The sequence below is a fragment of the Rhinichthys klamathensis genome, unplaced genomic scaffold (genome assembly GCF_029890125.1).
Source record: "Rhinichthys klamathensis goyatoka isolate OS25496 unplaced genomic scaffold, OSU_Roscu_1.1 h1tg000091l_1, whole genome shotgun sequence".
Taxonomy (NCBI): Eukaryota; Metazoa; Chordata; class Actinopteri; order Cypriniformes; family Leuciscidae; genus Rhinichthys; species Rhinichthys klamathensis.
The window spans coordinates 237,710-262,500 of NW_026606630.1; the positions used below are offsets into that span (position 1 = coordinate 237,710).

Consider the following 24,791-nt stretch of genomic DNA (forward strand, 5'->3'; position numbering starts at 1 on the left):
CTTGTCTACTTGCATGATGTATTTCCTCTATTTAGCCCAAGTGTTTTATTAAGTAGGCGTAAAGACTGCAAGTGTGTGTAAAACTTTTGATTACTCCATGGGACACACTTATAGTCTTTACAAGTGTTTTTAAATGTATTATATTTTCAATACTTTGCATTTTAAAATAAACTTCTACATGTTTGTTCAGTAGTCGCTAACTAACAGAACACACAAATTTAAAATTGTTGTGCTTCTAATAAAATGATAAAAAACAGTTGCAAATGTCCTACAAAATAGTCCTACACATACTCATCTTTGCACCAATAAAATGTGCAACACTTGTTTTTACTATACCAAATTACATGTATTGAATTCATTTAAATTACAGTGGAATGTTTTCCTCGACATCTCGCGATTTCCCGAACATAATGCACGATGATGGGATACGCTTAGCTTTGAATATAGCGGTATTGGAGATAGTGTGGGTTTAGTGTGCATTAAGGGCACTGCACTTTGTCATTTTTAAGACGTGGGACATTCCTGCGTACTTACTTCCTGTCGCGTACACACGCTAGTGGCCAAGACCACAAGTGTGGGTATTAGGACAAGGCAGAAATGCCCAAATTGATATTTAATATAATAAATAAAAGCTCTGTTGACACTTGCATTATTTGCACGACTATACGTGTGTCCCATCGAGTAATCAAAAGTTCTACACACTCTCGCAGTCTTTACGCCTACTTGAAAATAGAGGAAATTGGTCATGCAAGGAGACAAGTGGTCAAGTGCAAAGACCGCCAGTGTGGGTGTTTGGACAAGCATCTGTCTGAGAAGCCGTCTCACTACTGGGGTAAACGTCACAATAGAAAAGAAAAGTTGGTAACACTTTACAGTAAGGTAAGGTTCATTAGTTATCATTATTAATGTATTAACTAACATGAACTAACAATGAGCAATAGGCCTACATTTGTTACTGTATTAATTAATCTTTGTTAATGTTAGTTAATAAAAATACAACTGTTATTGTTTGTTCACATTAGTTCACACACTGTTAACAAATACAACCTTTGATTTTAATAGTAAATGTTGAAATTAATATCGACTAATATTAATAAATGTTGTAGAAGTATTCATTCTTTGTTCATGTTAACCAAGGTTAACTAATGCTAACTAATGAACCTTAATTGTAAAGTGTTACGAAAACTCTATCAAAACTTCAATTTCTTGTCTACTTTAAGAGTTTTAATATAGGCGTGTATGCATACGTGTGCATTATTAATAATGATTGTAGGTATAATTTAGTATAATTTGTATAATTTAATTATAAACGCTTCCAAAGTTTTATTGTGAGCTTACTGGAGACTGTAATTAGTTGTACTTTTCCTTTTGTGTGATTGAGATTAGATTTTACTGTTCATCTGTAATCATAATAATTAAAAACAATCATGGTTGTTGCAGTCATTATAGAAAAATCACATACAGAAAATGTGCAGAAGGCACCCTACACACTTTTTTTTTTACGAAAAGAATGGTAGTAAGCCAGTGGAAACACCGCCCAGGACAGGAAATCCTGGCGCGAGCATGTGTGTACTGACAGAGCTGTTCTCCAATGGGAAGAGAGGAGGGGAAGTCTCATCTAATCCTCTGACTCTACTACGAAGGTGAAGCGAAGCCAAAGCAATGGAGAGGAACCGCGTCAAAATGCTCGTTTAAAGTTTGAAGAAAAGTAAGGTAAGGACTGACCAGAAGCACTTTTAGCAGCTACATTTGTGGGAAAATGTTGTATGCGTTAGAAATGGCATCATAGTGACAGTGAGAAGAAAGTTTCGGCGACCCCAGGGGGATCATATAACTGTGAGCTCTGGGAGCTGCGCTTGGAAATCTGTCCGCTGCACTGAAGATAAGCAGTTTATTATGTCAAAAAAACGTTATGTTGTAAGTTTTTGCATTTGAAAAACGGAAATAACTTCGCATGTACACCGTAACTAGCAGCTCGATACCTGTTGAGTAGCCTACGTGATGATGTATTTATTATGGAACAGCGTTATTTGTTAAAACATTCATCTACAGTATCTTGTGTACTACGTAGAAATGTTACGTATTGCAAATTTACTGGACTTTAAATTTTTTTTTTTTTTAAATAAGAGTAAAATATATATATATATATAAATATTTATTGAATTACTTAAAAAAAATTTGATTAGAGTTGCTTTTCTCAAATATTTTTTCATTATCTTATCTTGTCTTTAAAAAAAAAAAAAAATTGGCTTTTTAAAGTCTTTTAAAAGTTGTTTTTCCATGTTTTAAATGTATTTTTTATTGTATTATATATTTTCATCTTTTTTATAATTTCTATTTATGTCAGTAATCTTCATCTTTGATAATGTAAACAAATGTGAATACCATTAAAATCTTTTATTATTATTTTCATTTTACAAAAATGTACAATTTGTTAATTGAAACGCATATTGGTTTGTCATTAGTTTGAATGTTGGGGATCCTGTCCCCTTATGGGCTTGATCAGCCATACTTTTTCAGTTTACTGTGAAGCTGGATACTTTGTGTAGGTATTTAGGAAAAAAATAACTGTTAACAATAGCAAGGCGATGTGTCCAAAAATAAACTCTGCCAGCGTCACATGACTAAATAGAGGAGAGCATAGATAGCAGTTTGCCTCAAGCAACTTTGACATATTAGCAGTCATTACTAAAATCACTTAATTGTGTAACAAGGCCAATGTAGCTCTATAATCGTAATGGAGATTTGTGATAAATGTAACAACAAATGGTAAACTTCAATATTTTGTGTAGAATTAAATTGAATGTGTATATGTTAATCAAAGCACAACGTCTTTAAAAACTAGACTTATCTTAATGATTAAGAAGGACGTTTAAAAGTTATATTGAGACTTCATATAAAAGCACGACCAATGGAATATGCGCTACAAAAAGTTACTGATGTTACATTTCTGTGTTTTAAGGCCTAATCACACAACTATAGCGATAACAATATAGTTTTGAAGATTGTTCTAAATGTAAAAGAATAGCAGAGTCCACACAACAACTATAACGATAACAGCATTAGATAGCACTTTCACTTTGTTTGTTTTTCAGTTGATGAAAGATAAAAACATTAACAGCCAATCAGAAGCCGGGCATTTACAGTTGCCATTGCTTTCCCTTACTCTTCTTTACTCCAGTGTGCTTTCATAAGCTTGCCTGTGCGGTTACTGTGGACGGTGAATATAATTGTTTGTACATCTTAGACATAAGACAGAACGGGACATTTAATGCTTATAATCTCTTGGAAAGGTCTTTGTTTTAAAACTGTTTGGGAACAGTGTCTCCAGTCATTTGTGCTGAATCTCTTTGTGTATTTTAACCTTGGATCCAGTGTACACAGTCCAAACTGTCTCGACTGCTTTTGAAAAACTCCTTAAATACAGACCACTCTCTTAGTTTCCACATCAGGCCTCGCTTTAGCCAGGTATTAAAGACATCATCATAGCAGCCCTACATAGACAACATCTGCCCAGATGTGCATTCCTCATATATAAGAAAGTTTATTTTCTGTAAATACTAGAAAGCGGAATGCAAACATGAGAAAAACAGTTCAGTTTTTTTTTTAAACCCTCTAAATGCAGGAAAGCGATACGTCTGCAAAGTTTGTTTGGCGGTGGAATGCACGGCTCCATCCCCTATGAATCCTCTCTGGTTTTCTGACTTGCCAAGCTCTGTTCCTCATTCAAGCACACTCGTTTCCAATGCATATTTCTGCACGCATTATGAGTGGCAATCAATTTCGAATTAGACTTGAGTGCTCTTTGTTCTGTCAGGGGAAAAGGGCCTCAGCGAAGGGGACGTGGTCGACTATCTCACTGGCACACCGACGGTGTGTTGGCTCTGGGCTGCTCCAAGATTTAACTTGCTTGAGGCCCTAGATGGGATTTCATACATTTTGCTTAGGCTGCCTAAACGGTTTCATATGTATTTGCTCAGGATGAATTTCCCTACAAAAGATATATATGCATTGGACAGTAATTTGCCGACTAATTATTCAGCGTGACGCTTTAGATTGTGTCATTTTCCTTGAAACTGTAATGCGAGGGCAGGGTGAGTCATTGCAGAAGAGTTCACGTTCGTTAAGGGTTTGTTTATGAGTTGAAAGTGTCGAGGTCTGGTGAAGCCCCACAGTTGGGAAATGCGGTAATTAAACTGAAATAGAGGATGTCTGTCCATGTCTTTGAAGTCTACTTGGTGAAATGCAGGACATGGCAGGTTGCGCAAGAAGCGAGTGTATTTTTGTGTTGAATATCAAATTCAGGTTTTTTTTGTTCCCTCAGTACACACATTTTGACCTGCATTGAAGTTTTTCTATAATGAAATGATATCAGATATAAAGTTTTTGCATATGTTCACCATCATCATTTGAAAGAATTTTCATCTGGCATTTATATTGCGTAATCTGTACTGTTTTTAGTAACACTTTACCGTTGTTTAGTTAACATTAGTGAACTACTATAATAATGATTTATACTTCTACATGGGAGTCGGCGATATGACAAAAATCTTATATCGCAATATGAGTAGTTTTATTTCACAATAACAATATATATATATCATGAAAAAAACTCTCAAGCTTACTGAAGACTAGTAAACTGAAAAAGAAAGCACAATGAAAACAAAGTACAAAAGAACAAAGACACATGAAAAAGGACTACCTGAAAAACTTTTAAGCACTAGAAATACTACATAAAATGTATAAAGTAAATGTATAAAAAATGCATAGTCTTTACTGTGTAGCTAAATTAAATATACATTTATTCTTATTAAAGTTACAAAAGTGATTCAGTCAAGAGCAGTGAGAGATTTTCTCTCTTTTGTTGTTGTTTGATTAGCATTAATAATGACAGCATTTGGATGCTGTCACTTTAAGACCGACTGCATGGATCCAATATACTTGTATTTTTTTCTCAATTATTTACGTTCACTTAAGACATAAATTGATTTGTTTACTTGCAAGTACATGGTCATTAGGAGTTCTGTTTCGCTGCTAATTGCTCTTCAATCACATGATTTTAAACTGCAGTGCTTAAAAAACGCATGCAAACGATAAGCTTTCAAGACCTCGCAACAAAGCAACATCACATGAGCGTAACCGCGATAGAGACGATAGTCAAAAATCTCTACCGGTTGACCAATGTCTTCTGGTTTATCATGTATACAGTATATCGCCCATCCCTACTTCGACAGCATTTATTAATCTTATTTAAAGCTGCAGTAGTTTTTGAGAAAACGTTGACTTAGCCTGAAAATTTGAACAAGCATAACTTACAGGTCCCACCCCCTTGCTCTCTGCTGCGCTACAGCCCTCCCTCCACAGCTCGTCCTCCACAGCGGAGCCTGTCGTGAACGCGCAGGCTAGTAAACAGGGCCACCGATAACAGCGGATAAAAAGTTATATGGCACATTCACTAATAGGGACTAAACATCAATAATATGCTTTACATTGACTATGGCCTGCCCATACTTTGACTACAAACTTGGTCCTCAAATCATTATGTATTTTGCAATAGCCTACATGTAACTTTATAACGTTGCACTCTTTCTATAAGTTATAAATAGCTAGTAATATAACGTTAATATAACGGTAACTAACGTTACAGAATGTAAGTAATTATTCTAGCGATATATAATGCTAGATAAAGTGTGCTAGTACATTATTTCAGCAACATGACAAGCCAGTGAATTAGCAGGTTTCAATTGTTGCTTAGCAGAGTGCGTGACATTTTATCCACATGTTATGCGGCTAGAGTTTTGACACCGAGTCAATGGGCTCTGTGTAATTCTTTCTTTTTCGCTTGTTTATCGTCATTAGTCTTTTTCCTTTTACCTCTTTGTTTTATGAGCAGGTGTCACTCGAGAATTGGCCGTTTAGGTTGTTTCTCCATCATAAGCACAGCTGCAGCACGCCGGCAATCTTGAGTTTGAACGACGGCTCGCGCTGTGCAAGAGAGGGGTGTGATCAGCGCGGACACGAGCGTGATTGACACTGCTAAGACACTCCTCCTGGCTCTGATTGGTTGTTTCTGACCGGGAGCGTGTATTTCTTGCAAATGGCAATAGGACCACTGGGAGGAGCCAGAGGAGCTTGATTTTTACACAGATTATCTGTCTCATATTCTACTGTCAGGACATAATGACAGTTTTAGCAAATACATTTTTTCAAAAGTTACCTACAGTAGCTTTAATGTTAATTTCAACATTTACTAATACATTATTAAAATCAAAAGTTGTATCTGTTAACATTAGTTAATGCACTGTGAACTAACATGAACAAACAATGAACAACTCTATTTTTAATAAACTAACATTAACAAAGATTAATAATATTGTAACTAATGTATTGTTCATTGTTAGTTCATGTTAGTTAATACATTAACTAATTAGGAGTTATAGCGGTAATAAAGGTGTAGCAAGGTTTGTTAGTTCAGGGAAGGAGGCGGGAACATGCAAATGTTTAAAGACTTCAATTATAAAATAAACAAACACAAAACGAATGTAAAAGCGGCAGCCGCTCGCGGACGACTGCCGCACACAGATAAACAAAATGACGTAATAGTCCAGGCCTGGTCCTCTCTCGTCCTTCACTGTTGTCGCTCCTCCGTGAGCTCGTCCCGCTCTCACAACTCTCGGCCTCGTCCTGCTTGCCACACAAGGCTTCACCGGGAAAGCATTCTTGCAAGGGACGAAGAAGAGCACTTACACAAAACTTTAAGATGAAAAAGCACTTTTTGGTTTTCAACTGCGATAATGTTCTCACTCACAGAATCAGACACTGCTGCTTTTTATATAACACATTTCACATTATGAATTTTAATACTGTGTAACAAGGTTCGTTGTTATGGGAAGAAGGAGGCGGGAACCGGCGAACATTCCAAAGATTTTAATAACAAAATAAAACAAAAACAGAACGAAAGTAAAAGACAGCAGCCCCTCATGGACGACTGCTGTCACATAATAAAACATAAACAACACAACATAAATCCAGGCCTGGCCTCCCTCGTCCTTCACCATTGTGGCTCCTCCTTTTATGCCTCCGCTCCTCCGTGAGAGATACGAGACCGGCCATTATCAATCACGCCACCGGCCTCGCGCCGCTCTCTCACGGCCCCCGGCCTCGTCCTGCTCGCCACATACTGCTTGGTTCCTTGGTCCGTTGGATCAGATTGCTTTCTCACCTCAACTGAAGCAATTGTTTGCTTAAAGGAGAACTCCGGCGCAAAATGAACCTTTGGTCTAATAAAACATTGGTACCTAGTCAACCGTTCTCTGAGATTTGTTTTCATGATAATCGAATGTAAAGAGTTTTATCTCTAAAAACTGTTTAGCGTATAACGCTAGTAATGGGGGCATCTATTAAGTAAAAATAAATCGCTAGTTTATACCACTAACAAGACTCAAAATAGCCCCACACTAACACAGTAACATAATGAGGGTCCCTACATGCAAAACGAAGCATTGAGAACTTTGTAAGTGTACAGACCGTTTAATAAGAAGATATTTTATGAAGACAGTCCACTTCGTGTATACAGACAGGAGCCATCTTTGGAAAACAGTCTCGACTAGTCAAACCACGAACGTGGTTCATACAGTTCAGAAGTTCACTGAACTTCATACAGTTCAGCTCACTTAGCACGTCGTTCATGGTTTGACTAGTCGAGACTGTTTTCCAAAGATGGCTCCTGTCTGTATACACGAAGTGGACTGTCTTCATAAAATATCTTCTTATAAAACGGTCTGTACACTTACAAAGTTCTCAATGCTTCGTTTTGCATGTAGGGACCCTCATTATGTTACTGTGTTCGTGTGGGGCTATTTTGAGCCTTGTTAGTGGTATAAACTAGCGATTTATTTTTACTTAATAGATGCCCCCATTACTAGCGTTATACGCTAAACAGTTTTTAGAGATAAAACTCTTTACATTCGATCATCATGAAAACAAATCTCAGAGAACGGTTGACTAGGTACCAATGTTTTATTAGACCAAAGGTTCATTTTGCGCCGGAGTTCTCCTTTAAGAGAACCAAAGTAAGAGGGAAAACTCACCAGGTTCTGGAACAAACGCTCCAAATGAGCCAGGTTTGAAAAAAACCCTAACACTTTATCTTTTAGAAAGTCTAAAAAAAAAAAAAAAAAAAGGAAAATAATACATTCAACAAAGTTAAAAGTATATAAAATCCATTTTTTAAAACTAGTATCATGCTTTTCTTTTTAAAATCATCTTATGAGACATAAGGGTTCTAATTAACCCTATATGTGTTGACAGTTTGATTTTAGGCGGTAAGAATGCTCTTGGCTCGGGCCTGTCATGGCAACTCGCTTTGATTCAGCTAAAGCCTTTTATCTCTGAAGATCTCTTGCTGCCACTCAGATTTAATAAGGGGTTTCAAATGGTTGTAATCCGTTTGAGGAATGGCCTCACTAAGCACACATTACGAGAATAAATGTTTGGTAGACATATGACTGCTATCAGTAAGGATATTCAAACAAAGTTCTGTCTGCAGAAGGTTCGATTGTGCTGCAGTGCTTGTGTTTGGATGCTGTGCAGTTTTTGTTTCCCCTCTCATGCCAGAGACGGGCATTCTATGAGCCAAGCATGTTGGAACAGTGGTAAGAGAATATGTGTGCCGTTTCCCAGCAGGTGTGAGTCATAGGCACAAAGAAAGTACTTTATCTTCCGGAGAGAACTCCCATCTGTTTGGGAACCATATACAAATGCATATACCTGCAGGCAACATCTGATACTCTAGCTGTTTGATGCTTAGCAAACCTTTTACCAATGGATCATCTTCAGTTGTTTGTGAGACATTTTCTCTATTCAGCCCCTATCACATGCAGCAGGTCAAACAGTATCACCTCCGCAGGGAGTTGTGTCAACCTTCAACCAGCCTGAGACTTGATAAATGACGCTAGAGACCGTTCAACAAGCCATTCAGAGCACTTCACAATGCACTCCAGGGGTTTATACTCCCCATGACTCACTTGGCATTGATTGAATATAAAGAGACTGCAGATCCAGTGCCATATTCCTCATGCCAGATACAGAAACAGGCTCTTGCAGCTGCTGGTCTGATCTTTGTGTCGTCTGACATTTATTTGCTTTCGCTCGTTTGCTGAAATGACATGTTGGCGTTGTGGAGTTTTGTGCTGTTCGTGATGTGGTAGCTTGTCGAAGTGAGCTTTGGCCCGTACGGCCTCCATAATTACATGCAGCGGGACTGTGGCGCCATTTTAAATGCCAAGCAGCCGAGGCTGGTGTTGAGCTGTCATTGTCGATGAGGTCCTTCTTCAGAGAGATCTTCTAATTCCTTGAGCGCGCCGACGTCTGCTTTCGAAGAGCAGATAGTGGCTTTCACATGGTGCAGAGGTTGTTGGGTCAATGAACGTTTCCAAGTTTGGCTTTAACTGTGACTCACAACTGCGGTATACGGAAACCTCTTGTTCGAGGTAAATGACTGGTGTCATAAACCGAGAATGCTCCAAAGTGCAACTTCCATGAAAGGTGCTCCTTCCAAGAGAAAGTTTGTGCCATACTAAGTTGTAATCAAGTCTTCAGGCCATGTTTGGAACCACAGAACAAGGCAATCAATCAGTCGGGGATGCTTTTGTCCTCTCTGTTTAATCCTGTGTTGAGTAAAATGAGGGTAAGTGTTCACGCACAGTCTACCTCCAAGCAGAACTGGCTGAGGCTGCAATTCTCCTGGGAAACCAGCCAAAAGCTTAGTTGAATAGCTGGCATCTGGTAGCCATCTTATTCTGGCCAGTGCCTGAGGAAATTCCAGCCTTGAGTGGCTATGATAGCTCTTGTGCTCCGCAGCCTTATCCCCGTTTCACGTCAAACTGATGCCTGTTTTCAAAGCCAGGCCCAAATGTGCGTAATTTACCCCTTTCGAGAGGACTCTTAGCTGTGTCTGTCAAACTGCACAAACATTGACTGTGAGCAGTCCACAAACAGATGCTATTTTCTTTCTTTGACTAGTTAGATCATCTGCTTTCCCCATGTAGAAGGGTCTCACAGAGGCTTTGGGTGGGCAACTTGAAATATGCATTGGCTCACTTGTTTATTTGCTTTTTGTGTCATTACCCAGGTTAAATTTACTTCTTCCTTAGAGACACTGGAGCCTTGCAGAAAGTTTGACGTCTTTTGACAATGTGGATGATAACTTTCTTTTTTCTTTTGATCTGCAACCATAATTGTCATGGATTTTATCCAGTCAACATAGTTTGGCAACAATTTGCCATTGAACTAAACCTAAAAGATTAGTTCACCAAAATATTAAAATTCTTTCATCATTACTTTCTTCCATAGAACTGAAAAGGAAAGACTTTGAATTAAGTACTGGTACTTCTTTTCCACACAATTACGATGAATAGGGACCAGAGCTTTCAGGGTTTAAAGAGAGCAAAATAAAAGTATCATATAAGTTATTCCATATTACTAACAAAGTCATACATTGTTGTACTGGGTCACTGAGAACTGGATCAGTCCAATCCAGAAATTAATCATTAATCAGCTTACAGGTTTACTGTAACGTTTGGATCCAACGTTTACTGTAGTTATGCAGTCAGCCAGTTTTTTTTCTTCTATAATTTGGCCAAAATCTCATGTTATTAAAGATGAAGTGCTACACGCAAGCTATTTAGTTATTGGCTATGACTCGATGATAAATGTTAGAATAAAACACTCCTCTCCGCTCCTCAAATACATAAAACATTAGTCTTTTTATATTTATAGTGCTTCTTGGTTACTTATTCAAGGAACCAGTACTTTATTTACCCTTCCAATGTGCGGATGCAGAGTTATAAGGTTTGATTGACAGTTTAAGTTTGAAGATCCAATGGAGATACTAGGTTTAGTCACAAGTTTGTTTAAATACTTTTCATTGGTTGCCTTTTTGCAAAACCCACAGAAATACGTGAAGGCTGACCAATAGTAATGATTTATGAAAAGAAATAAAAATGACAAAAAATGAAGATGCAAGGTTTCTGCCCGACAGCGACGATATACAATGAACTCTGAAAGGAGATTGATAGTCTGATTTGTGGTATTCAAAGTTACATCATGTTGAGTTCCAGGTCCTAAAAAGTTAAAAGTCATTAAGTATTATTTAGTGCTGTTCTCATGGTAACAAAAATTCCAGGATTTCTTTGTAAGCCTGAAAACTACCAGTTGTTGCCCAACTAGACTTCATCTTGTACCTAGTGTTTATGTCTGGACAAAGTCCATATCTTCAGATGATAAAAACATCACAACCCATTCTTCCTGAAATGGGCAACCTCTCTCTCAGTAGACTCGGACCTATCTCCATTCTTCTAGAATAATGCTGTATATTTGGGCTCATATTCTGCAAGCATTGCCAGTCAAGTATCTGTAAACCACACCTTTATCTGAAGGGCCCTGGGTGGTCTAAATTCAAGTTACGAAGAGAGAACACAAGCCCTGGTCCCCTGTGTGTCCACATCCTGGACTGTTTAGCAACCTCTGCCCATTCAAACAAAAGGGAAGATTACTTACAGCTTTATTTTCCTTGAATCCCTTGATACTCGTCTCTTGTTGCGAAGATGTGCTTATACCGCTCTCTTTCTTTTTCCGAAGACCTGCAGTGGCCCTGCACCGCAGGCAACTCTGGGAAAACGCATCCAATCATCTCAGACTTACAAGGACACGAGTAGGAAATCAAACAATTTTTTTCAAGATTTAGCTAAATGGCTTTTCAAGAAGGGCGTGGTAAGACTACATTAGCAAGACATTAAAGAAATGTTTGTTTTTATATATTTCATTTATTTTCTTTGGCTAAACAATATGTTTATGTTGTTTAGCTGTTCACAAGTGAATACACCAGATTAAAGCGATACGCCTCGAGAGCCACTTAAAGTTATTTAAGTATGAGGAAGTTTTTTTTTTATAATAATAGAATAGGAAAAAATGGTCACACTAGATTAGGGTCCATTTTTTTTTACTATTTACTAGCTATTAACTACAACTTTTGCCTCAATAAACTCCTAATTACTGCTTATTAATAGTTAGTAAGGTAGTTGTTAAGTTCAGGTATTGGGTAGGATTAAGGAATGTAGAATATGGTCATGCAGAATGATATGTGCATTACAAGTACTAATAAATAGCCAATATCCTAGTAATATGCATGCTAACAAGCAACTAGTTAACAGTGAGAATTGGACCCTAAACTAAAGTGTTACCGAAAAAATGATTAATCCCCAACTAATATAGTGTTCTGGACACACTTTAGTTTGGGCAACACATATTCACTATTAACTATGACTTTTGCCTCAATAAAATCTAATTTACTGCTTATTAATAGTTAGTAAGGTAGTGGTTAAGTTTTGGTATTGGCTAGATTAAGGGATGTAGAATATGGTCATGCAGAATAAGGCATTAATATGTGATTTATAAGTACTATTAACATCCAATATCCTAGTAATATGCACTAGGAACTAGTTTATGGTGAGATTTGGACCCAAACAAAAGTGTTACCAGTGTTCTATATTAATCTATCTGTAGATTTGTGTTTACTTTTGTAGATACAATAAGTAACTGTGTTTACTTTTCTGGTTGGATAGCAACTTGGAATAAGGGTCATGAGAACTAAAGGGAAAATCTAATGTAAAACACGTGTGCCGAAAACTCAATCCGTTTTCCAGAAAAGTTTAAATTTAAATGTCCTGTGGTGTAACCATCAAGCATAAAGTAAAAACATATTTTTTTGTCATTATCAATCAGTTTTACAGTGTCCCCCCAACATATTTGATTTCATGCTCTAAAAAAATAGCTAAATTAATTTTAATACAGTAGCTTAAAACATGCTGCTCATAGTAGAGGTGTATTCAATTGTTTTGAAGTGATTCCGGTCAAAATGCAAAGTCTGACCTTCTTATTTTATAAGATATAAATGTAACTTCTGCAGTTGTGGTACTAATGACGGCTAATCGTTGATTTAGCTGTCTTTTTGATATGCAAAAAGCATTAAAGTATACTTTGACTTTATTAAGAACAACTATATTGGTTTTCCGTTATGCTATAGGTGATGCCAGATCAAGTGTTAAAGTTCAAACACATTTTATTTTCCTGTTGACCAGGCTCATTACACACAGGAGATTAACGTTGAGGCCAGTGTTGTCCAGTGCACCATCAGCTCTCTCGTAGGGTTATTGTTCTCAACCGCTGCCCTTTGCAAAGGTGATAATCTAGAGAAATGTCACTCGCACTGATTAATTATTTTGTCTGATACGCTCACCGCCTAATGCATGTGGGCTAGGAAACAACTGTCAGAGAAGAATGCATGAAACCCCGGGCAAATGTGCCTCACATTCCTCACGTGAGCCTTTCCATTCGTCAGGCAGTCTGTTTTCCATTCAGGCGTGTTGGATGAGTTGGAATGTGTCAAAGAGGGAACACTGTCTATTTCCAGTCGTCCTATCTGCATTTTCCCTCGTAAAAAGACTGCATGTTACTTCATGAGTCATGTTTGCGATGTATGCTTAGACTTGCATTACACTGCAAGGGTCCTGCTAATCAGTGCTGGAAAGAAAGACAAACACCCTCTGAAATGAGTGAACTTGTTTCCTAGATGTCCAAACAGAAGATGCTGCAAAGTGTTTGCGTACCAAAAAGTGCACTTGAGAGTCGGCGAAGGCATTGTTCTTTTTTCGAGGCAATACCTCACACAAGGCCACAGGATGTCTTTACTTCTACGCCTTTTATCAACAATGCCTTTTCAATTTTCCATATACAAACATTGGCAATGGGCGATAAGCTTGTGAAGCAGATGGAGATATAATTGTTGCAGCTCAGCTGACATTGAAAATGATATTATATCAGAAAAGACTCACATAAGAGCCTTATCTCTTGTTATCATAGCACTCTGAGAGTCGGCCTCTATTGGCAAGCGGAGCAACCCCACAGAGCAAACACTGGAATTCAATGGAAAGAAACATAAAATGTTGGCGAGGCTTGCACATTCCTTCGCACTTTCTTGGCTGTCTTTCCTACTTTGAGGCAACTTGAGTCCCCCAAGGTCCCCCTATCCTCCTTTACCTCTCTGGTCCATTGTCTTTCCTGCAGAACGATTTGTGACTAAGTACTGAGGACTTAATTTGACCTTTAAGGGAAGTATTTTAAGAAATCATTTGAAATGAACAGGACTTAAATAGTTTTATAGACTATGCTAATGTTGGGTGATATGATGGTATTTTGTGCAACCATAGAATTATATTAGCAAAGATCTTGCTATACTGTTTTTGTTATACCACAGTATTAGCACAGTTAGTTACACAAGATGGCAAAAGAAAATTGTAATTTCGAATAAAATTTCGAATAAAATCAAATTGAGTTTATTTTAAGGTATTCATTAGGCACACCGCCACAGCTGTTGAGCTACGTTACGACTTGCCGCATCAAGTTTTTCAGAATCAGAAATAAAATAAAATCTTAACAAACTTAAATTAGAAATAAGGGATGTAATGGACGAAGTTATATTATTATATTTATTTTAGTTGCGGAAATGTTAGTATTTCAACTTAAAATTATTTTATCTTAGTTAGTTGCCAAGGCAACATTTAAAATGTTCATTTAAGTTGAAGTTTTCTATATGTAGGTTTTGGAACAGAGCCTTAGTGTTTGATTCGATTGGTGTAGTGATGTGAGGTTGATTGTAATGTATGAGCAGAGTTACAGTTGCGTGTGGGTTTTCTGATGATTCAGATTTTGGGAAGGTTATCCATATGTGTGTGTGTGTTTGTGTTCCAGAACCTGATAGTTGCCATGCGTTGTGGTCGTAAATTTAGATTTTTACATGCTTGAATATGCAAACTCAACATCTGGCTGGCATATGTGCATTTGTGTGTGTATGTGTTTGTTTTGGCATTGAGTATTCGAATATGAAAACGTGTGGGTGGAAAAATTATCCAAAGCCATTAAATTTTCATAAATGGCAATTTTAGGAACATTTGGTTCCACTGTTCAATAAGATCTTGTAATGGCACATAAACAAAACCTCTTTTGTTAGTGATTGGTATAGGATATTAATAGCATCATGTAGATACTTGATATAAAATTTGTATTTTGAGTGATCTTAATGGGTACTATTTTTGCCACTAGTTTTAAAATATTCATAAGGCTGAAATAAAAGGGTATTGTTGAATATATGTATGTATTAGTGCGTTGCAACGATTAATCGTGATTAATCGCATCCAAAATAAAAGTTTTTATAAATATTTATACATAATTTATAATATATATATATATATATATATATATTTTAGATATAAATAACACATTTTTTTAAAATATATACATGCATGTGTGTGTGTATTCATATATACAAAATAATTATACACAGTATACATATATACATATATGTATATATATATATATATATATATGTATACTGTGTATATATAATTATATATATATATACTATATATAATTATATAAAATATATATATATAATTTATTATTATTATTCACAAACTTTTAGACCTGCCCATAATGTTGGGAAAAGTTAAAGGATGTTATGGGTCCTGAGGGTCTGTTTTTAACATGGATTTACAGCTCTTTGTTTATCCTCGCCAGATGCTCCGTCGTTCTGTTGCGTTCGAACCAGCCATCCTGAACAACAACAGGCAACAGACTAAATAATATATAAGGATATGCCCCTGATATATAATTTACCACTGGCTTGCGGTCACCGTTTAGCTCTTGGTTTTTCACGCTGTGGGTTTGACATGTGGAAGGTAGAGCTCTTGTGTGGAGATGCATTTTTGTGGTGAAGGAAAAGTCGAGGCATTCCAGCGGGTGGGGGTTGATGAAGCCGGGATCATAACTCTGCCCTTTCTGGCTCGGTCGCAAAGAGCCGCAGGTGCATCCACTCTGAGAGATTCCAGAGGCAAACAGATCTAATGGCAGAAGAATTGATGGTGTATTATGATATGATCCTGTCTATGCAGCGTGTGTGAATTCATTTTATTTGTATAATTTCTATATATTTTTAAATGAAGTAATAAACAACACAACATGCATAATACTATATGGTTACCATATTTGTATTAGTCACAATTAGGTTTTTATTAGCTTTTCTCTTTTCTCTTTATTAAGCAATAACTATTTTTTTTTCACATAATTTACACACACACACACACACACACACACACACACACACACACACACACACACACACACACACACACACACACACACACACACACACACACACACACACACACACACACACACACACACACACAGAGACAGAGAAAAAATGTTTGTAATAATTATTGGTTTGGATAGAAGTCTCTTATTATTTGATCAAAAATGCTGTAAAAAAAAGTAAAAAAAAAAAAAAATTACAATCTAACATAAACTATTTTTTTACATTTTAAAAATCGTACTTATCCCAAACTTTTGAATGGTAGTGTATCATGGTTTCCTCAGTAGTATGAAGCAGCACAACTGTTTCTCAAGCAGCAAATCAGGATATTTAGAATGATTTCTGAAGGATCATGTGACACTGAAGACTGGACTTTGATCACAGGAATAAATTACATTTTACTATATATATTGACATAGAAAACTGTATAGATTTATAAAATCATTTACCAACAACAAGAAAACATTCCCAGAAACATTCAGTCCACACTGTCCGACCACTGTTGTTATAATCAGGCAGCCTTTAAGTGGTTTAAAGTGCGATGTCCCATATCAGACCAACAAAAAAACACTTCACTCTTGCAAATGCTTGATGATGACATGCAGAAGGTCTTTATGGAGCGTGAGAGGAGCTGCACCTCCATGCTGAATTTGACAGTCTTCTGAGAGTGGAGAACATGGAGGCCATCCAGATAACAAACTACGTCAAATAAGAGAATGACCACTGCTGGCTTTGACATGCCCTCGGGTTTGGCACACTAAGATACACGTGTACAGGATTTATTGTACATTCTGTGAGCTTAACTCACATTATGAAACTTTTAAAGTCTGTTGTGATTGGTCTGTTGTGATTGGTCTACTCTGCACTGATTGGTCAGATGACCCAGTCTGTTCTGATTGGTCTACTCTGCACTAATTGGTCAGATGACCCAGTCTGTTGTGATTGGTTTACTCTACTCTGATTGGTCAGATGACCCAGTATGTTGTGATTGGTCTACTCTGCTCTGATTGGTCAGATGACTCAGTCTGTTGTGATTAGTCTACTCTGCTCTGATTGGTCAGATGACTCAGTCTGTTGCGATTGGTCTACTCTGCACTGATTGGTCAATGACCCAGTATGTTGTGATTGGTCTACTCTGCTCTGATTGGTCAATGACCCAGTATGTTGTGATTGGTCTACTCTGATCTGATTGGTCAGATGGCCCAGTCTGTTGTGATTGGTCTACTCTGCTCTGATTGGTCAGATGGCCCAGTCTGTTGTGATTGGTCTACTCTGCTCTGATTGGTCAGATGGCCCAGTCTGTTGTGATTGGTCTACTCTGCTCTGATTGGTCAGATGACTCAGTCTGTTGTGATTGGTCTACTCTGCTCTGATTGGTCAGATGGCTCAGTCTGTTGTGATTGGTCTACTCTGCTCTGATTGGTCAGATGGCCCAGTCTGTTGTGATTGGTCTACTCTGATCTGATTGGTCAGATGACTCAGTCTGTTGCGATTGGTCTACTCTGCTCTGATTGGTCAGATGACCCAGTATGTTGTGATTTGTCTACTCCGCTCTGATTGGTCAGATGGCCCAGTCTGTTTTGATTGGATCTTCCGTTTACAGCATGTGTCAGAAACCAAACAACCATTATCATTTCTGAAATTCAATCTTCCTCAGCACTTGTATTCACAGAGATACAAACAGTAACCATGACATAGGTTTTGCCATATCAATTTTAGCCCGGGTCCTCATCCTTTGGAAGTTGCTTTTGCAGCACAGAAAACAGCGTCTTCTTGACATGACAACAACACGAACCAAACTCTTTCAGTCTCAGCTACAACTACAGTGTTTGAGGGTTAAAGTAAGACGTTGTTCACGTTCAGCCAATGAAGAGCATATAGGCTGGCATTATTATAATTACAATCTGAAATAGCATAAAAGGATAATTTCTAGGCATTATAAGCCTGTGTTATAGATTAGCAGTGAGGGAAAAACATTGTAGATTGGTGCAGTCCTGCAATAAAGTAGCATAAAACTAATGGGGAACAACTTCGGCCTGCGGTTTTGAGAAGTCAAACTCTTCTGATGCACTGAGGAAAATTCATATATTCTGAATTACCAAGAGATGTAAGATAATAATGATGGCTAAACCATATTGAAATAAAAATCAAGGATGTTTTTACTGCTCAGAGAGTTTTAGTCTTACTTTTCCCCTCTGAAAATTGATTTACTGTGAAGGATTGTGTCGTTTTCACTAAAATATGTGTCTCTTGATTACTACTACATATAATCTTCTACAATCAGGCTACTCGGTTACAGCTGCCAAGAATGATGACAAAATCCTGAGCGTTTCTCTGACCCGTCTGCTTTGAGAAACGCACATCCCATGATGCTCAAGAAGATAATGATAATAACAAAGCCTAGGGGCTAAATATTTGGTTAAGTGTTTATTCGTGAACTACGACTTTATGACATTCAGCAAATGCAGATTGATTTAAAATTAAACAAGTCTTTGAATATCTAATAAATGTAATGCCACACACTTCAGTGAATCCAGTTCTTAGATCTTCTGAAGTTTATTTTATTACTATACTCTACTATATCTATTTGGCTGCTTCACGAGTTGAGTCATTGAGTCATTTATTCAAAGGGCTGATTCATTTGGTCATTGAATCATTCATGAAATGTGTGCTGATATTCAGAGCACTCTCGTGTGACATTGATATCATTAATCATTTGATATGAGACTAAACCCAAGAAGGGGAAAATGGCCAGACTACGTCATGAACTGGAAGTGTGTTTGTTTGGTTCTTGTAAAGCAGCTGACATTCTCGATAATGCCGGCTTGAACATTAGGGATATTATCGTAGATGATACATATCGCACAACCCTATGGTTTGCTCACATTTAGCGGAAGTAGCAGGAAAGACCCCAGATAAATTTGGTTCCATGGTTCTTACTGGGAAGCCCAGTGGTTCAACGGTGTCTTTGTTTGTTTATCTTCTGTGGATATCAGCACACATTGTGGTTTTAGAACGTTAGTTTGCCAAACTGACAGCGGTCTGATGCGTCATTATTTACATGTGCGAGTCAAGACAATGTGATTTTATTAACAAATTAACGTTCTGTCTGAAGCCCTATCCAAACAGGGTAAGGTGATGCCCTGAAGTAAAATATTTCACAGCGCTTATTTCAGTGTGTATTGTAACTTTCAGTAAATTGGAAATTTCAGTGTCCATTTTTGTTTTTGTTTGTGTGTTAAATTTGTACAAAAAATGTACAATTTCACTGTGATGTTTCTGGCAATATTGAGCTAGAAGATCTTTTAAATGTCTTTTGTATGATGTTAAATACCACATTCTCAAAGCAAGAGACCTTACATTTAAACCCAACTGTAAACTTTCTGCTTCGGATTTAAAAGCATTCCGCATTATATAACTTTTTTTTTAAATGTAATTAATTCATTAATGATTGAATTGACTTATTTTCCTCTCTACTTGTTTTTTGCTCTCTAATTGTGTAGTTTGTTAACAACGGTCATAACTTTTGTTTATCACTTCCGTTTGGAAATCATTTTCTGCCATTAATGAATTAATAAACTCCCCTGAGTCTTGTTGTGAGGTTTAGTGACCTCAGCTGTTGGAATGTGAAGATATTTCCTGCATTTACTTTGCTTTTCCTTTACGCTTTAGATGCATCCGTATCCGTTTGTCATAAAACGATTCCTGCCAGGCAAATCCCCGCCGCATACATGACAGATGTGTCCTGTCAGTCACAGTATTTGTTTAAAATGTTTACAGTCTGTTGATACAAGGCTCCTCGGGGCCGTATTTCAGATAACGGGCCCTTTTCATTTGACGTCATAACCCAGAATGTCCTCAACAGTCAATTATTGCGAATGTACTTAAGCCAAATAACTTCCCAGAATTCTGCAGAACTGTTCAAATCGACCAGCATTCATGTCAACATGGCTTTGCAGTGATGTTGATTCTCTGTGCTGTTTATACAGAAATATCAGATGGTCACGCACGTATTGCCATGGTGTCTTGTTTGCCTATATCAAAATTAGAGCGGTTAATTGTTATGTTGTTTCACAGCCTTGATGGTTGCTAAGCAGGTGGATGTTTTACACAGGATGATACCCATTAACTTCCCTTTAACCAAGAGCCTAAACTGTTGTTTTTTCCCCCCCTCCCTCACAGATGCCCGGTTTAGTGTCATGCCTTGGCGATCTAATAGTCACTGGAATCCTCATCCTCTTCTCTGACCACGTCAAATCAGAGATATGGACCAATGAAGGTACGGATTGCTTTTATTTGAGCCGAAGTGCATCAGGATAGCTAGTCACATTAGCATTGGGATTTGGTTGCTGCTAGTATTTGGATTTGTGTTCCTGCATATGGAATTGGTCAAAAGCCTTTGTAGCGTGTCTTCGTTTAGTCAAAGCAGGGTGAAATTATACTGTACGACTACTCCAGATAGCAAAAAGATTCATCATGTGAAAATGTAATTTTAATCCATACCAGGAACATAGCTAAGGCCTTGTTTTTTAGAACAATACACATCTTTGTTTAAAACTTCCAGTCTCCATTGCCTTACATATGAATTGCTCAATTAATGTTAGCCACTCTGGCTTGTCTGTGTGTGTGTGTGTGTGTGTGTGTGTGTGTGTGTGTGTGTGTGTGTTATGGCTGCTATTTAGCTGGCTAGAGAGGGAGAAATTTGAGAAATGTGGTGGGATTTCAAATACCATGCTTTTGCCAATATTTCCTGAAAGCCGACATTGAGCACGAGCGTTTCTTGAGCGCAGTTAAAACCCCGGCCACTGGAACGACGCCACTCCCAGTGTGTGTGTCTCTGTGCGCGTGTGTGTTTGCCTTTCTTTGTTTAACTTTTGGCAGTAAATGTCTGATATAAATACTGAATTCTGACTAGGCAGAAAAGTAACATAAACACCTTGATTCTTGCTATAGAATCTCTGCTAGGCTTTTAATGATGAACGTGTGAAGCAGTGGAATTTGGTGGAAGCAACTATTAAGGCCCATAGGACGATAGCGATAAAGATATAGTTCTTAAAATCGTTCTCAATATTAAAGAATAGCAGAGTTCACACCACAGCTATTACAATATAGAGGAACGATATCGTTGGGATCACTTTCGTAATGTTTTTTTTTTTGCTGCTGAACTATTAAAACACTGACAGCCAATCAGAATCTATTCTAGTTTAAGGGCTCGCGCATTTAAAATGGCAGACGACATTGCGGAGAAGTTAATCGCCGAGGTCCAGGAAAATCCACCACTGTTTGAAAAGTCGAGCCACTTTTCAAGAAAATTGGCTTGGAAAATAAACATATATTGACTACATCAGCTTCACCGTTAGATTATTAGCTGGATTACGCTTCACTCAAAACACAGCGTGCTGAGGACATCTGCTGGTGTAAATGCAACGGGAAGAGCAAAAACATGTTCAATGACGTTGTACTACACTTAAACCGCAGCGCGAGCTTAGAAAAACAGACCGTTGTCGTTCGTTGGTGTGGACGCAAATATAGTTATCGTTATACAGTAGTCAACTTTTGAAGTGGATCAAAACCTTTCATCAAAGTTATACATTTATTTTGAACAATACCCGTTCTTGTCTTATGACAACTTTGATGAATTTTTTTTATCCACTTCAAATGTTGACTACTGTAGTTATCTTTATAGTTATCGTTCTTTGGTTAGACGGCCCTTTAGACTGCAACAAATCAAATAAATAAACATTCCCCACCACTTTATGGACATAATCTTACATTTTTGCTGCTGTCCTGCACGACTCTATAGGCGTTCACAGTAAAATGTCTAAGAATGGCGAACGTTTCACGATGATGACATTTTGTTATTTCAATAAATGTATAAATGCATTAAAGACAATGACTAATTTTCTTTTTTAAGCATTTAATCAATTGCACGTGTTAACGTTAAATTCGACAGCCAAATTTATGCTCTTTATTTATTTAATTTAATGTATTTTATTTGATAGTTTATGGTAAATAGAACATACACCACCAATACTCCGACCATAGACTGTAAAAAAGACGGACAGCGGGGTCTCCACTTTCTTCCACTGTAGAAAAATGAAGCCAAAATATCCCTGAAACAGTCATTGTTAATGATGTCATACAGAGCCGGGGTGACCCCTATACTCGCGCAGACTCGGTCGTGATGTTACACCCTGTTTTTATAGCATCGAATAACTAACTAAAACCAAACTTATTGGAATAAAGAACACTTGAACAAACCTCAGTGTGAACGACCTAAAAACAATCTTTTTATTACAAAAAGTGTAATTGGTTTTGGGTAATTGGGTTTATGACCTATTCTGCAGCCAGCCACCAGGGGGCGATCTAAATGTTTAGGCTTCACTTTTCAGGCTGTGTGCGGCACACTTTGGCTCCGTCAAAATTCCTGTGCTATTGGCTTGTTGATAACATAATCACTTGACAGCTCTGGAATAGAACAGCTCACATGTCTCCTGCTTTCAGTTTCAGACGTCCAGTTCGGTGGACTGGGCTCCAGGGTCACCCTCACATGCGGAGGCTCACATGGCGGGTACGTACTCCGGTCTATATTAAGTTTTTGCTAGAACTCCATCAGACTTCCAGAGCTAAGCTTTCCTGTAAGGAGTGATAATAGTGTGCTTAACCACCCTCTGTAGGGGCACAGGGCCAGTCCTTATAGGGTTTGGACACATTGAGGCTATTTAGAGGGGGGTTGATTCCCCAGCCTCAGATTTTGGCAAGCCTTATGTTTCATATAAATGCAGTTGTTGAGAAATCCTATTTCTCGCCAAAAAGGATGCTATCCAAGAGAATACGGCTGCCAAAAATAAGATTTGCAAGACACACAAACGAGTAACGCGATACGTAGGTCCAGCTGGCGTTGATAACTGTTATTTGGTCGTAGGTATATCTTTGATTAAAACAGGTTTGCAAGGAAACTAGGTGAAGGTTCTTGACTGAGATGTTGACTTTGAGTTTTGGATGGGGTCGGCAGGTCTCCGGTGGAATGGCGGTTCAATGGGAGCTCAGTACCGACGTGGCAAACACACGAGGGCTCGCTTGCACTACTCAACACCACACACTCAATGGAAGGCAACTACAGCTGCCATGATGAACGAGGAACTTTACTGCAGTCCATCAAACTACGCCTGGGACGTAAGTCAACTTCAGTGATACAAGAGTCCCTTGTTTCGGGTTTTGACTCACAGTGTGAATCACTTGATAAAATATATGAGAAAAAGGGTTTCAATAATTGTCTCAGGGCCATTTTTAATTTAATGTTAATCAAAACTAGACCATTAGGGATGGATGTACAATTCATTTAGTTGAATTTAGTTTCATCCATCCAGCCATCCATCCCTCCATCCATCCATCCATCCCTCCATCCATCCCTCCATCCATCCATCCATCCCTCCATCCCTCCATCCATCCCTCCCTCCATCCATCCATCCCTCCATCCATCCATCCATCCCTCCCTCCCTCCATCCCTCCATCCATCCCTCCATCCATCCATCCATCCATCCCTCCCTCCATGCATCCATCCATCCATTCCTCCATCCATCTATCATCTGTCTGTCTGTCATCCATCCATCCCTCCCTCCATGCATCCATCCATCCATTCCTCCATCCATCTACCATCTGTCTGTCTGTCATCCATCCATCCATCACCTGTCTGTCTGTCATCCATCCCTCCATCCATCCATCCATCCATCCCTCCATCCATCCATCCCTCCATCCATCCCTCCATCCATCCCTCCATCCATCCATCCATCCCTCCATCCATCCATTCCTCCATCCATCCCTCCATCCATCCATCCATCCATCCCTCCATCCATCCATCCCTCCATCCATCCCTCCCTCCATCCATCCATCCATCCCTCCATCCATCCATCGATCTATCCCTCCATCCATCCCTCCCTCCATCCATCGATCCATCTGCTTTTAGGACAAATCTAAATAATTTTCTCTGTCAATCAACATTCTTCTGAAAATGCTTTTGATTGAACTTAACTTGTACAGATCCCAGAACATTCCTTCTTAACCCTAACACCGTTTCAACAGTGTTTATCCCTCACAGCCTCATTTTCATCTATATAAAATTAAATATGGCATCTACCGCGACTATATTAGATTCTTTCTTCTTTAAAAATTATGTTGGCTCACTAAAATAAAAGTCTTGTAGCAACATAAACATAACAGATCTGATACACTTTGAATCATGGTCTAGACTCATTACACATTTCATCTCGGATCATATATCCAAGAAGTGCATGAAGTGCCTCTAAAATGTTGCTTCAATGGGAAAGTGGTTCTAGATTGGTGGATCACATGTCTGTCTGTGTATATATACACTACCGTTCAAAAGTTTGGGGTCAGTGAGAATTTTATTTTTATTTTTTGGAGGAAAGAAATCAATACTTTTATTTATCAAGGAATAATTAATTTGATCGAAAGTGACAGTAAAGACATTTATAATGTTACAAAAGTCTTTTGAACTTCCTATTCATCAAAGAATCCTAAAAAAAACAACAAAAAAAATGTACAACTGACAGACCAACAACTG

The 24,791-nt window shown here is 38.0% G+C and overlaps 1 protein-coding gene across 1 annotated transcript in view; it reads left to right on the forward strand.

The window, feature by feature from the left end:
- Positions 1-1,590: 1,590 nt before the first annotated feature.
- il11ra (interleukin 11 receptor, alpha) overlaps positions 1,591-24,791 on the forward strand; it is a 33,605-nt gene continuing 10,404 nt past the window's right edge. The window contains 4 exon segments of the mRNA XM_056252037.1: positions 1,591-1,713; positions 20,390-20,486; positions 22,712-22,778; positions 23,223-23,383. Coding sequence (XP_056108012.1) covers positions 20,390-20,486; positions 22,712-22,778; positions 23,223-23,383 — 325 coding nt within the window. The 5' untranslated portion in view covers positions 1,591-1,713.